Source organism: Danaus plexippus, chromosome 6, assembly GCF_018135715.1.
Source record: "Danaus plexippus chromosome 6, MEX_DaPlex, whole genome shotgun sequence".
Taxonomy (NCBI): Eukaryota; Metazoa; Arthropoda; class Insecta; order Lepidoptera; family Nymphalidae; genus Danaus; species Danaus plexippus.
The window spans coordinates 4,963,980-4,978,753 of record NC_083540.1 but is presented as its reverse complement, the minus strand read 5'-3'; the positions used below and the strand labels follow the sequence as shown (position 1 = coordinate 4,978,753).

The 14,774-nt window shown below is 32.0% G+C and overlaps 2 protein-coding genes across 7 annotated transcripts in view; one reads left to right on the top strand and one right to left on the bottom strand.

Annotated features, from left to right (window-relative positions):
- Nucleotides 1–648: 648 nt before the first annotated feature.
- LOC116778729 (delta and Notch-like epidermal growth factor-related receptor) lies at nt 649–11,365 on the top strand. Of its 2 annotated transcripts, none has more exons than XM_061529893.1 (12): nt 649–726; nt 1,866–2,466; nt 3,340–3,527; nt 3,640–3,809; nt 4,173–4,291; nt 4,880–5,033; nt 6,423–6,677; nt 8,286–8,428; nt 8,745–8,867; nt 9,193–9,295; nt 9,459–9,628; nt 9,971–11,365. In XM_061529893.1, exons 2-12 carry the CDS (start codon nt 1,948–1,950, stop codon nt 10,172–10,174), a joined length of 2,148 nt encoding a protein of 715 aa, XP_061385877.1. In that variant the 5' UTR covers nt 649–726; nt 1,866–1,947; the 3' UTR covers nt 10,175–11,365. The 2 variants fall into 2 exon arrangements, with proteins under 2 accessions (XP_061385877.1, XP_061385876.1); XM_061529892.1 differs by having other exon boundaries at nt 655–810.
- Nucleotides 11,366–11,684: 319 nt separating this feature from the next.
- LOC116778765 (protein grainyhead) overlaps nt 11,685–14,774 on the bottom strand; it is a 71,994-nt gene continuing 68,904 nt past the window's right edge. For 4 of the 5 annotated variants that reach the window (XM_061529679.1, XM_061529677.1, XM_061529676.1 and 1 more), the window contains 2 exons: nt 14,597–14,661; nt 11,685–14,243 (listed from right to left, as the gene is read on the bottom strand). In XM_061529679.1, the coding sequence (XP_061385663.1) occupies nt 14,105–14,243; nt 14,597–14,661 (204 nt within the window). In that variant the 3' untranslated portion in view covers nt 11,685–14,104. The remainder of the gene's footprint in view (nt 14,244–14,596; nt 14,662–14,774) is intronic. The other variant, XM_061529678.1, reaches the window with a different exon arrangement.

Below are 14,774 nucleotides of genomic sequence, written 5' to 3'. Positions count from 1 at the left end.
TTTCCCCTTTTAAGCCTTATTTATAGAGGACGCTTTGTGCGCAATTATAATTTATCGATTTTCGGTTTTCAAGCAATCGAGTCTTAAATTAATAAGGGACGTCGAATGTTTGATTTGAATGAACAATGGCGTAATATATCGGTCTATCAACTGTATATATGTATATATATTTGTATAGATTCTTTATTACCATGAATGACAAATAAATAAACAGAAGCGCATTATTATAATACAAATTTGTAATTTGTAAAACGAGTCATCTTTATTAATTATTTTATTTGTTTTGACCGTTATTTTACTCTCTTCAATGACATGGCTATATAGATATTATAGACAAGCTCTGTGCAAGCTCTCACGCTCAGTTAAGTTTATTAGTCCTGAAACTAATTTTGCAGTACCAGAGCTAGTTTGTATCTTTATAGCTTACAGATAAAATAAAATAAATGCAATAAAGGATAATTGTGTATAAAAAAATATATTTACAACCACTAATGGAAAAAATTACGTAACGTATACGACCTTGAGTCCTGACGCGTTAAAAGAAATCGTTGATATTACAGGCATTGAATAAAATTAAGTAAAGATACAAGCATGAAGGGTGCGCGGAGGGTGAGGATGCGGGGCGCGCCGCCCTCAGTGTCACGGAGGCTGCGGAGTAAAACGCCGCCCTCCGAAGCGCGCTCCACTCCTGCCATAACAATTACTACACCAACGTTTCTCATAACAGTATGCAATATATATTTTATTATTAATAAATTCCGGTAAAATTATATTTAGTGTGTGAGTTTTATTGAAGTTGATCGATCATTGGTAAGACTTAATAAGATAAGATTAAGATACTCCTCCTTTATTTATTATTATGTATGTTTAAGAATTGTCATTTTATCTTTTGTAGATAGTAATATATAAATGTCAGTAAGCTGGACAATTATATCCCTTATTTATTAAAAATGGCATTTAATATTTAACTACTTTAAATCAATTGAAAAATTCAATTTAAATACAGTTTTTGCTAAAGGACTATAGTTATAGGGCATTTGTTTTTTGTATGTAAGTGTAAGCTGTAACAATCGCTGCATTAATTTTATTTTAAATTATTGTATAATCCCACTTACCTAGCGAAACAAGGGCTAGCAGTTAACTACTATATTTTAAAACATGTAAAAAGAATATACTGTATGCATAAAAATGTATCCAAATACGTATAATCACTGAGTGGTTTAGGAGGAGTAATTAAGCTGTATTTTTGCTAAATATGCAAGCATATGCACAGTCATTATTGCTCATGAATGTGTCCAATGATCATTTTTAGGTCATCTAAAAATATCTTCCATCACATGAATAATTTACGTCGTAAAATATGTTCACTTAAATAGGAGCTAGTGACACTGGTCAAAGGCAATGACTCGATTTAATTTGAACAAAAAAGGGGATGAATTTTCTGAAGATCAAAAGGTTTTTAGGATTTTAGATAAAAATAGGGCTAAATTTTAGACTAAAATTATTGTCGTAATACGTGGAAGTTGTTTGTTATGTTAGATTGTTAAAGATGCCATATGAGTTATTAGTAAATATTTATTTCGTTTTCTATTTTGACATGTGACCATCGGATCAATAAGAGCTTGAAATTCATTATATGCTATTTAGCAATAATCAAATAGTCGTAATATATTTACAATATACATATAAAATTTATAATTGACTTATCAAAATACTTTTGTATTTTATTGTTTTTTGTATAAATTTATATTGTATTGAAATAAATACATTATAATTTATTAATAAAACGTTTATTAATCTTAACTGTACCGATTAACAAAGTGTAGTTTGAAAATAACCCGATTGTTCAATTATTGTTTTGGCAGGAAATGCTGTCAACTTATATCTGAAACAGTGCCAAGTATTCCAAGGACGTGAGTTTGGAATATTGAATAGAAGCCTAAAAGAATGGAGATAGTGAAATTAAGTCTTAATGCCCCTCCATACAAAATGTTTTTGCTAATAAGTTTATATTTAACGTTTTTTGGATCGTGCTGCGGTGAGACAAACGATAATCTTACGGATGTAATTGAAGTATCATCTAGCATCGCTACTCTCCCTAGTTTCATGACGTCGCCATTTACTAAGCTTATCCACTCAACTGCGTCTAGCGTAAAGCCATTAGGGACGACAGAGCCTCTCAGCACAGCTACTCCAACAACAAAGGAAAGCGTTAAAACAACGAAAGAATACGCCACAGAGTACCCAACCACATCACAAAAAGTTACCACTCAAGAGTACGTGAATACAAGGAGTACACTTAAAAGCTCAAAAACGCCAAAGTTAAGCAATACAAATAGTACAAGTCACTCTATAACGCAATTGCAAGATCGCTTGGGGGCTATAGACTGTGATTTGCCCGTATTGCCGAGGGAATCTCGGCTCTGGCGAGGCAATGAGACACACGAGCTCAATTTACCCGTCACGGTAAGTTACAAGCTTAATATTAGGTTTAAGTTATTCTCTCACCGAAAACTGTAATTACGTAATATACTTTATATACAAGTTTCAAATTTTTATTTAATGTTTTCGTAATGACAATAAAACAAAACATTGAAAATATTAACGTATAACGCCTTGTCATAATGAATAGTTTGAATCTGTTATAACATATAAAGTCGTGTATGAAATACCATAACAAATTAGTATGAAGCGTAATATCCTTAACATAATACATTTCTTGGCTACGACTCTGATCGTGACGGCACTGAGCGCAACGAGGTCAAACACATAAACCATAAATTGCGCTAGTCCATAGAAAAGGAGAGAAGCTTTTCTACTTCACTAGTTCAACTTTGTTCATTGCTTCTCAGAAAGATAAATGAATAGTCCATGTCGTATCGCATCCTTTATATATGCGGATGTCGCATCTCATAGATTAAGATCTCGATGGATTCTGCTGCCTCTAAAACGGCCACCGATTTGAAACATCCAGACTATATTTTGGAGTAACTATTTCATAGTTACATTTCTTTTATGCGAGATTTGAATATAAATGTTTTCTTTAAAAGAGTAGTTATAAATGTCAATAATTTTTCAAATAATACAACTTCTTTAAATATAAAATAATTGTTGGTTGCAAGTTCAACGTTTAAAACATAAATATATACTAGTGCAATATGACCTTTGACATTGTAGTACAAACTAAAACCCATTTTATAACATCCTACGCTTTTATCGAATAACAAGGATTTAAATGTACTCGTAGGTGTGCTAGGGACATTTAATGGTCACAATAATACTTTAAAACCCACAGTAGTTAGATAAATATATTGAAACATTGCTTTGTGGATATCGGAGGAGTGTGTTGGCGAACGCAACAGAGGCGAGGAGGAGTGTTCTTCGGTTATCGTGTCGTGGGAGGGTGTCGCTGCCATTCAAAGCGGAGATATTCTTATCGTTCGCATCGCTGACTCGTCTTCTATTGTAATCTATAATTCTAAGAACGAAACCCTGGACGCGAACTCTTCACACACCGCTGAGAAGAGGTGAGGCTGTATAAATAGTTGACCTATATCATAAAACATATTAGTAAATGAACCGTTTACCTTTGCACATTGCTCATTGGGTTCGCTGGCCTTGTAAGAGATGTATTTCCAGATCTCACATATCGGTTCAACCGGCGGTGTACCAAGTGACAAGGCAGGGGCACGAACACTGCGATGTGTCTGATGGGATGCTACTTGATATAACGCCTCTTGATGAGCACGGTGCCAAAATTTTTACATTGTACGACAAAGATCTCACTGAAGGCGTTAATTTACTCATAGGTAAACCTTACTAAACTAATACGTGTTTAATGTTGGTTCATATTTATAATATGAACTATATTAAATTTCATAGCAACACATACGACGATATTGAAGACAGAAATTATATTAAATTCTTACAAAGTCTATAAATTTTATTGTAGCTAGCAGTAAAAAGTTTTCTCAGGCACCAAAATTAGAATAACATTGCGTGAGAAATAAGCATTTAGTGAAAGGCTCTCACCGGAAACTCGTAAAAGAGGAAACGTCGCTTTTATTTCGTACTTCCACTATACAAAAATAACTTGACATAAATTTAACGGTCATTATCTGCCTGTAGTAGTATACTTTTAATGAAAATACCGATAGAAGTTTTGTTTACAGTGGTATCGGAAAACTGGGGATCACAATGCGTTCGTCTGAAAGTTACCGTGAAATCGGATAACTGCGGAGAATCTCAAGAATGTTCCGGGAAAGGCGTTTGCTATACGAACGTCTCTATGGTACGTTCTATGTCATAATTTTTGCATTATTTTTACTAGTTTTTACATACGGTGTCGCTCGCATCAAAATCTTGTTTTTTTACATGAATACGAACATTCATACTGTTAAACTCTCATTGTTATCAAATATTTTATCAATTAAAATATTAGGAAGTTGGAATACATTTTGTAGTTATCAAAAAATATTTATTCTGTATCTATTATCTCTTATGTTATATTAAATTTTAAGAAGCTTCGTTTTTATACTACAAATTTTGTTAAACGTATTACTTTTAAATTAATTTACTGAAAAATTTAAATGAACAATTGGAAGATTCTATCTACAATTTCGTTCTCAGAAAATGTTCAAGAACATCTGCAATGTTTTGCTATAATCTACTTAAGCGCTACGAATATAGCCAGTAACAAAAAATATCTTTGTAATATTTCATTTTAATTGAACGAAATTACCACGATTTCTCTTGAAGAGTGATATACGTAATACAGGATTTGTTACAGAATCTACCATAGATTAATTTGTGGCATTGCATGTAATATTATTTTTCTATGATTTAATAAGAGTTATGCTACTAAGTTTTATATTAATAGGAAGGTTATGAGTGCCAATGTTGCCGTGGGTACGTCGGTTCTCATTGCGAGGACAGGGAGGTTTGCAATCCATCACCCTGTTTGAATAATGGCATATGTGTTGACCTCACGCAACCTTCGAACGGTGCCACTTATCACTGCCTATGTCCATACGGTATTATTTTAATAAATTATTCATATTTTTACAAATATTTTAAGTGTATAAAGGTTTTATAATAATATATATGAAACAGCTGAATGGTGTTTATATAATTTAAATGGATGTTCAATAAATTGTAATAATTACTTTGTACATTAAATTTCAGTTGTAATTAAATGTTACTTATCAATTACGGCGCTAGCCTATTGCTAAGGGAAATAGATACCATTTAAAGTACCTAAGATAATTATAGTTTAATTGCATGTAGTACTAATTGGCTTCCCGCGTCTTAACTTATATTAGATAAAACTAGATTAGCTGTAAATCTAGACAGTAATCTATGTTTATTTTATAGCTATTAGATAATACTTTTGTAGTATTAAGCCTCTGAGACGTACTATATCCGAGTATTTTTGATACAGTGGAAATTGGACAAAATTAAAAATTTAATTAAAATTTCCTAAAAATATATATTTTGTTAATGTTACATGAAATTAATATATTCAACGTATAAATGTTGAGAGCGACAAGATATTAAAATTAAATTAATTTAGTCGAATTTAAAATTATAATTATTATAAATTAATATTATTTGTCATTAATATTACATTCTTTAAATATGATCACTTAATATGTTAAGCGTATAGCTGATATTCATAAAAGTGAACATTATATTATTAATAAATCGGACATTTATACAAAAATAAATATATTTGAATTATAAACATTAAATTTAATACTTATATTTAACATTAAAATTAATTGATATACGCCTATTTAATTAAACTTTGAAGTGACGTAATCGGGAACGCAAGCCGCCGTTACGTAATCCGACAGCCAATTACCAACATATGCGATACCCGTAAATGGTATTTTCGTATTCAGATAACAGTAATAAATATTATGTATACAAGTTAAACTCTCAATTAAATCCATTGCTTCATGCAAGATATCAAATCACCTTTGATTTTATGTGTGTCTCAAGATTAACATAATCATATACAAATAATAAGACAGTAAAAATCGAATGTCTGTACATTAAATATCTTTCCGAATAACTGATAGGAGGCAATTAAAGAAGAGTCATAGAAACCAAAAAAACAATTTTCGGAATTTTTGTCTGTCTGTCTGTCTGGTACGTTATAACTTCAAAACTACTCAACGGATTTGAACGCGGTTTTCACATTTGGATTACATATAATTAGGAGCATTGTCAAAATTTTGTTCCGTCAAAATCGGTTAAGGGAAAAAGAGGTTATGGTAAATTTTAAGTTTGATATTTACATATATGGTTATGCGAAAAGCGACCAACACGCGGGCGGAGCCGCAGGCAACAGCTAGAATTATAAATAAATGTTTTATTTTTATTTTTAAAGAAATTTTTAACGAGAAATAACGTAACAGGGTTCACTGGAAGAAAGTGTGAGAAGGACCCATGTTATTCCGCACCCTGCCTTAATGGGGGATCTTGTATGAGTATGGCAATGAATGGGTCGACGACCTTCCACTGCGCCTGCACTGATGACTGGACGGGTGCTCATTGTGAAATCCCAGCCACTGGCGGCGTCTGCGCCTCCAAACCCTGTGTTAAAGGAATATGCATTGAACAAATAGACGGTGACGTGGATGATGTTAAATATAGATGCTTCTGTGAACCAGGTTAGTTGACTGTTACAAATACACCAACAATACATGAATATCATAAAATATCCTATCTTTACGTAGGGAATAATTATTTAACGTATAAATAAAACGATGTAATTACTGCTTTCCGCTCTTCGCTCGCGCACTTTGATGTTATCGCTAAAAAAATATGCCTGTAAATTTATGCTTACGTTATTATCATATTCAAGCTCCATTACTGTAAAATTTTAATAACAACAATAACATATTTTTCAGTGGAACACAAAACAAAGTGAAATGAATAAAATACCTCTTTTATACGTTTTTCTTTTGAACATAAGAGAATACTAATAGCCATTATATTAACTTCAATTGATAAAATTGATTTAGAATGTTCGTTTCAATTACTCTCTACTAATGATTTAGCGAAATGCTTTTAAAAAATAAAAATGATATTAATATCTAGAGAAATTTATGTGAACCTATTACTTCTAAATGAGAAGCTATTTTCCTTAAAGCGAAAATTAAAATTGTTTCGGCGTTTATATAGACGGAAGCTTTATATCGTTATTATATAAAATGGGGAAAATGAATCAACAAAGGTTGTTTTTCGGACGAGTAAATTTAGGACGTGTGCGGGTAAACAAACCCGAATGTAACTTAATACATAAATGCATGCGGTCGGAATGTTTACTCGTGGTTATAAAAATATTACATTAAAATGGATGAGGCACTCAATAATAATTATTCTAGAGCAATGGATTAACACACAATGAAGTTATAAATTAAATAAGAATTGTTAAGATACTTCACTTACGAAACATATAGATATCAAGATAGCATAAGTTTCCTTACATAGATATATAAAACTAATAAATGTTTGAATCTTTAATATTATTTTTCTGAAGTATTTTAATAAAAGTAATAACTTCAATATCCACCCGCAATCTATAAAGAAACGTCGGTTGCAATCAATCACGCTAGGAATCTAATCCTTCCTCTGAGCCTCGTCAATATTCATTCGCGATAAATCCGGAGCGGTGTTTTTATATTGCTCTTTTTCCATGGATTTTTTAAACTTCCATTTGATGGTTGGATGGATTTCATAATCGAGTGGCCGTATAATATTTAGAATTTATTATCTAATGGTTGCGTCAGCTGGATTACGTCATTCGCTTCGTTTTCTGTAAAGCTCTGATGCTTGAAATTGCTGTACGTAGATGCTTGAAATGGCTTTATAAACCCGGTGCCTTTATTTTGTTATGTATTTGTTTCATAAAATTTATTGCTGCGTCTGTAATATTTTTGTTTTAGCAAAGTCTTTTATACTGGAGTTAATTAAAATATATTAAACATTGATTGTTTTCCGTTGACTTATCATTTTAATGAGTCGGATATATATTCATGTTTTTTAAATTTACCATGTACGTAATAAAATCCTTTTACAAAGGTTTTAACTCTTCCTATTTGTACTGAATACAATCCAAATTTCCTTAGTCAAGACTGTGCAGAAAGACTGGCAGATGAGCCAAGAATATCGATCTTATCTATCAGATGTATAATTCAAACTATTCAACGTACAAAACAATTAGAGTGAACATTTTTATGTTTCTCTGTTTGTTTAATATAACACTACTTTTATAGGTTATACTGGTGACCGTTGCGAGTTGGAGTACAACGAGTGTGAGTCCTCTCCTTGCGGTAACGGCGGTTCATGTACTGACAGGGTCGGTGGTTATGACTGTTCCTGCACTCGGGGATATACAGGCGATAACTGCCAATTGAAGGTTCCTAGATGTTATATTTCTTCTAATGAAATTTTGACACACCCTTAAACCTCGGATTATGAATAATAAAATTCAGTAAACAAAGAAATATGCAAAAGAAGTCCTAAGTTTTATAAGAAACAGTAATTTTAAATGTAAAATAAGAATTTTATGTATAATGTAAGAGAAACTTTAATTAATTTAAGAGAAACTTCGTATTTTAAAGACAATTATGTCTATTTCACTTTAAGGAAATAACATTTTTTTCTTGAATTGTCAAAGTGAACAAACTCGTTTGGATTAAAGAGTAGGTTTGTTCATGATATTGTATTCTTAGGTTGACCTTTGTTCACCCAACCCCTGTCCAACCCATCGCTACTGTATGGATCACGGCAGTAGTTACACATGCGAATGTCCCAGCGGGTTCGTTGGCGAAGAGTGTCACATACCGGCCACTTCGGTACGTAGTAATTGAAGTAATTAATAACATTACCCTAACACGGGTCGGTGTATTAATTAATTTCGCTACTTAATAATGAAATTGTAAATTTAATTGGACCCAGTGAAAATACTAAAAAATTTTTTTCATTAAAATATCAGCATCGAATTAATTTTTTATTTAAGCTAACTTCTATAACTTTATGGCTCAATATTGGTTTGGATTTAAAGGTTAGTCTTCTGTTAGAGGAGGTTAGGATAATTTTCTAAGGTCGGTAAGTCGGTAATGAAGCAAAGTAAATATCTATAAAAAAAATAATATATAATATAATTTAAATAATTTACAGGCATGTGATAACAACCCATGTGCTCACGGCGGTACGTGCTGGAGCGGTGTCGATTCATTCTACTGTTCATGCCGGCCAGGATACACGGGGAAACTCTGCGAAGGTTTGAATATTACTTTTCAACTATAATTAGTAAGTTATATATATACTTAATGTGTAACTTTGTTACGAATAAAGAAAATCCATTAGATTTAAGAAAAATAATACGTTTTATAATTTGATAAATGGCTTTATAACAATCTCATTAATATGATGGAATATTTTAGAGGACTTCATTCTGGAGTCAGTGATGGACGAGAGCGAGAGAGAAGAACAGACTGGAGGCGGCTCTGTACGGGAGATGAGATTACCATTAGGGCTGTATCACGACCGACTACACAACGTGTATATCGCAGCTGGGACATTGGGCGCTGCCATCGCTATTGTTGGAGTTGTGGTATGTTTGAGCTTTGAATTGGCACTTCCTTTTCAGCTATATTGTTATAAATATAAATATAATTATTAACAAGTTATTAATATAATCAATAACAAAGCCCAAATTTTTTGACAATTATTGCTCTGTTTCTTCCTATCACGTTATATATTAAATTTCTAATATTTAATTTAACTAAACTTACATTCTGTCATTACATTTCACAGTAGCATTGTATGATAAATAGGTTTCCACCATTTAAACCATTTATCAGGATATATTATACCGTTGATATTAACAATACCGATACACTTTCCTCTTACAAATGTTCTGTTAGTGATAAACTCTTATTCTATATTTTAATAGGTAACAGCGTGTCACTGTCGTGTGAACAAGACCTATTCCCGCCTAATGTCCCGTCTGTCCCGTGTCACGGAGTCAGGTCCGCCACATCACTGGCTGGAAGACAAGCGCGCGCCACCAGCACCCCTCCCTCCAGCACTTGACACCACGGACATGTACTACACCCTGGACTTCAGTGACAGTCAGAGCTCACCGCTCATACAATAGCCATTACTTGCGAACTGCTCCGAAGGGGAACGGTTCAAGATTAAAATATAATAATAAATTGCTTACATATTACAAAAAGTATTATAGAGCAGGTTTATTTTTTGTTCTTATTTAAAGTCTTCGTGTTTTAGTAATACGATATACTATAATGAAAACATACTGTAGCTTGACGACTACTTTCATAGTTTTTATTATAATAGTACGTAGCTTGCCAAATAATTAAAATATATTTAAATAGTAATTTAGAACATTCGTATCGTAGGCAGTAGAAGCGTGTATCGTCAAAGTTACTTGATTGATTTACCATATGACCTTGAGCGTTTAATTTGTAGATCCAATTCTAAAATCTGATGAATGTTGGTTAAAATATTTAAGTTTGGATAAAATTTCAAATAAATGAATGTTTAAAAATGAGTACAAAATGTTTTAGAAATTATTAAGCCCATATATTTGAAACTTAATATAAAAGTTGATACGTAATTTTCTACTATTCGTTTATTTCATGTCATTTTCATGAACGCAATAATAATATCGCTAAGTTATAGTTTAAGATTATCTTTTATTTCTAGTTTCTGTATTGAGACATCTAATATGTCTGTTTATTTATTTATATTATTCATACACGTAGTTATAATGGAACATAATTAAGATGCTTTAAAGTATTGTTATAGCATCATATATTACATAATTAAATATAGATTTAGGTGCGATTTATCGGCTACGTCTTTTATTCTTTGTGTTTAATGAAGTGCCTGCTTCGTACTTAAATATTAAGTGTAGCAAATCTAATGAAATCATGTAAGTAAGATAACTTTGTGTATCCAAAACCAACTGTCCATATAGAACGACGGACAGCAAAAAAATATATAAAAAAAATATATTAAAAATAGAAGGAAATTGCGTTTTAAAGTGGACCATTGGTTTAAGGAAGAACCCGGCGACTGACCTTCAATCTAGAATCTTCTTTGTAACTCCTATTTCCTGCTGATACTCTTCCTCGTAATTGATATTTAAAATGTACTTGTTAAGTGATTTTCTCAATATTTATCAATCTAACTCTAAAATCGCTCTGTGTCTAAATTCTTAAGCTTTTGTGATTTATTGCTTTCGGTGTACATACGCTATAATTTTCTTGTAAAATACGATAAGGCTTTATTGTCTTAATAATAATATAAAGTTTACATCATATAATTTGTCAGATTATTTGTCTTAGATCTGTTAAGCAAGTCCTTAATATTTAAATACCTTGTAAATTTATGTTAGTATTACTAATTTTACTCTAAAAAGATACTTATCGAGTCTTTGTTGTACCTTGTATAATTTAAGTGTTACAGATTCCATCTATACTATTTCATAAAATCGTGCCACCGTTTAATATTTCCTTCAATTTTTATATGTAGCAATTGTTCAATGATTTAAACACAAACAGAATTCATAAGTACTTATCAATTTTATTCTACATTCTTATAGAGGCCATAAAAGGGAACAAAGGAACAAACAGAAATACAAGTTTATGTTTTGAAGAAAAACATTTTTATTTAGATTATAAACTTTGATAAAAATAATTATATTAATAATATTTTTATGACAACTTACAAATATTCATATAAAAGAATAACGTAACATCTATTCAATTTAAACTTAAGTACATTAAAATTTATTAACGAAAATGTGCTACCACTTTCTGGATGTCTATAACAACTAGTGTGACTATCTCAAGGAGGCGACGGCCCGCGTCGGCGGCGCGTCGCCAGCGCCCTCCACGCGCTGCGCTGCGCGCGCGCTCTACCCCCATACAATATTCACACTCGATCTACTTCCGTAAACTAATCATTGCACAACATCGTAGGCTGGCGACGCGCGACGCTTCGTGAACACGCCCATTTAACTACTAACTGCTTTACGTATTTTATTGCTACTGACGTTTGTGACTTATGACGAGATTCAGAATCACGATCTAACATCATTGTGAGTAAACATTAAAGCTGCAATTTATAATCATAAGTACATAAATAAATATCATTAAATCGATAAGTAAAAGTAAAATATAAAACAATGTAAGTACTTAGAGTCCGCCCCACTCCAAGGTAAATGCAGACTTTGAGCAAAATGCAAATTAAACTTATAACATGTATAGAGATTCCGAATTTCTTAAAGTAATGTGGACAGAAGTCAACGAGTGTGTAAAATCATAACATAATAATATAATGGAAGATATCAATAACTTTGATCTGTGGTCAGTATGACGATGATCAAAGGAAGCGAAACAACGAATTATGTATTACATAAAATACATAAATATGAATATACATATATAGCGTTATCCTAATAAAAAATTCGATCCTACCTGCAACGTGTGTGACAATAAAATGAACTACACTTAAAACTCTTAAACCTAAAATCGTCAAGTAATCTAAACTATGTCATAATATGGCAGTTAATCGAACCGTCCGCACTAGGCACAGCGCTTATTTAATATATATAATATATAGGTATGTATATATATGTTGGGCGACTTTGTCTTCGACCAATCCCTTTAAGGAACAGAACCTGGTTCTGAATTTTGAATTAATCGGTGGAGAAAACCTAACAAATATTCCGTGGTCATATAAAAAACCAATGTCTTAAATCCAGATAAGAAAGAATTTATAACATCCAAAAGATCGGCACGGCTCGAAAATACATTTTCATTCAATTCATCTTAAAATAAAGTCTTGGACAGCAAAACTATTTTAATTCCAAGTTGTCATGGCCAGATATCTGAAGTATCGAAAGCATTATATTTAATAAAACCTAAAATCAATAAAATATTTAAAAAGTATGTACCAGCACATACCAGTCCCGCAGATGTATGTAAATGTTCTGATGTACGATTTTGTGACTGACTTGAAACGACTACAAAGTAGATATTATGCAAAGTAACTATGGTGTCTCATTTAAAATTATAATTTGCTTTTATTATCTCTATTTATTATTTATATTAGTCAATTCCCTTTTAAGTTTCAAAGGCGTTTTTGTATAATTTGTTGAGATAACATCGAACTCAGTGTAATTAAATGGATTCTTAATTATAATCAGCTATTGGAAACATTCTAACCTGAGCGTTTGATTGTCACGTATTATTACCAATTTAATGTGAATTATTAAAAAAAAACATTGTGACACAACACTGATACTTATTCTAACATCAACTTTCCTAAATGAATGAATTGAGCGAGCTTATATAGCGAAACTTAAGTATATAAAACTTAACAAAGTGGATGGCATTTAATTTGACTTAACACACTTATATTAATACATATATAAAAATTAATTATTATGAAAGGCACTTCGTTAGTTTTCTTATTGTAGATGATATTTATCTACAATATTACATTTGTGACAAGAATTTTCTTACTTTATCATCATGGCAAGATTAAAAGGTACCTGTTAAAACTTTTACTAAATACATCTAGTATGATATCGAGCGAATGGCACACAAATTTTAGTTCAGCAACAGATCATTAAGTTCTTCCGTAATAGTGATCAAAACTAAGGAACTTCAAAGGCTAATAAACATGTCAATCGCTTTTGAGGTATACCATTTTGTTCAAATTTAATTCATAAGGCACTTACAGATAGATAAAATATGTACAAAATGATCTGCTATGTCGTTTATAAAACGACCAACCATGTTTGTGACAATAGATTACGGTGATGTTTTCCTTAATAGTAATTTTCAATCTGAGATCGACATTTTAGAGACAACCTTATTTATAAATAATGAGTGTATATTATGGAATGTTAAACACTGAATTTCCTTTTCACCACCATTAAAACTGAATGTGGTGTAACGCGAGCTATACAAAAGCGAACTGAAGCTTATCAGCACTTTAATTTGGTATATCACACGTGTCCAATGTATCCCGCGTCAGGTGGTAGGGGCTGGTGTTAGTGGTCAAGGGGCAGTTCCACGAAGGTGATGTCGTATAGCGGCTCGTCGTCTCCGCCGGCCGGTCGCACCTCCAGTAAGAACAGATCCTCATTGCAGTAATACGCGAGCATTTCATCGTCAATTTTGGCTGTAATCCTATAATAGAAGTTGTAATTTAATTCCAGTAGCCAATTTTGTATGTGAGAATTATATCATTATTTAGTAGTTTTGGGTTAAGTTACGGAGTTAAGACATATATTTAGGTTTAGAACTTAGTAATATTTTTTCTTGAAGTATTTAAAGTGTCTCTAATAATTATAAGTATTAAAGGTCGTCGGGATCTAGGTAATGATTTCATACTAAGCAAATTAAGGGTCGTAGTGGGACTCTTTAATTATTCAAGCATAGTGAAGTTAGTGGCGCGCCCTCCGAATAAGCTAGGCCTACTTAACGCGAGGCGGCCGATGTTTGCCTAGAAATTTTTTTATAGGCCAATGAAAACCACTTACCCTTTCTTGTTCTTTCGATAAAGATTATTAATTGCCGAACTTGAAATTTTGTACTTATTCTCAATCTGAAAATGAGGAGAAAACAAAAAAATTACAATGGGCCTTTTCTCTTTAAACCGAGACGTCTCGTCTAACGGAGCGAACGATGGCTCGTAACCGGTCTATTGATTCATAAGAA

Bases quoted from the DNA above. Each gene is read 5' to 3' on its own strand.
- LOC116778729 (XM_061529893.1), top strand. From the start codon at position 1,948: ATGGAGATAGTGAAATTAAGTCTTAATGCCCCTCCATACAAAATGTTT. The intron at 6,678-8,285 runs GTTAGTTGACTG...CTACTTTTATAG, and splicing joins TAGATGCTTCTGTGAACCAG to GTTATACTGGTGACCGTTGC. The intron at 9,629-9,970 runs GTATGTTTGAGC...ATATTTTAATAG, and splicing joins TCGCTATTGTTGGAGTTGTG to GTAACAGCGTGTCACTGTCG.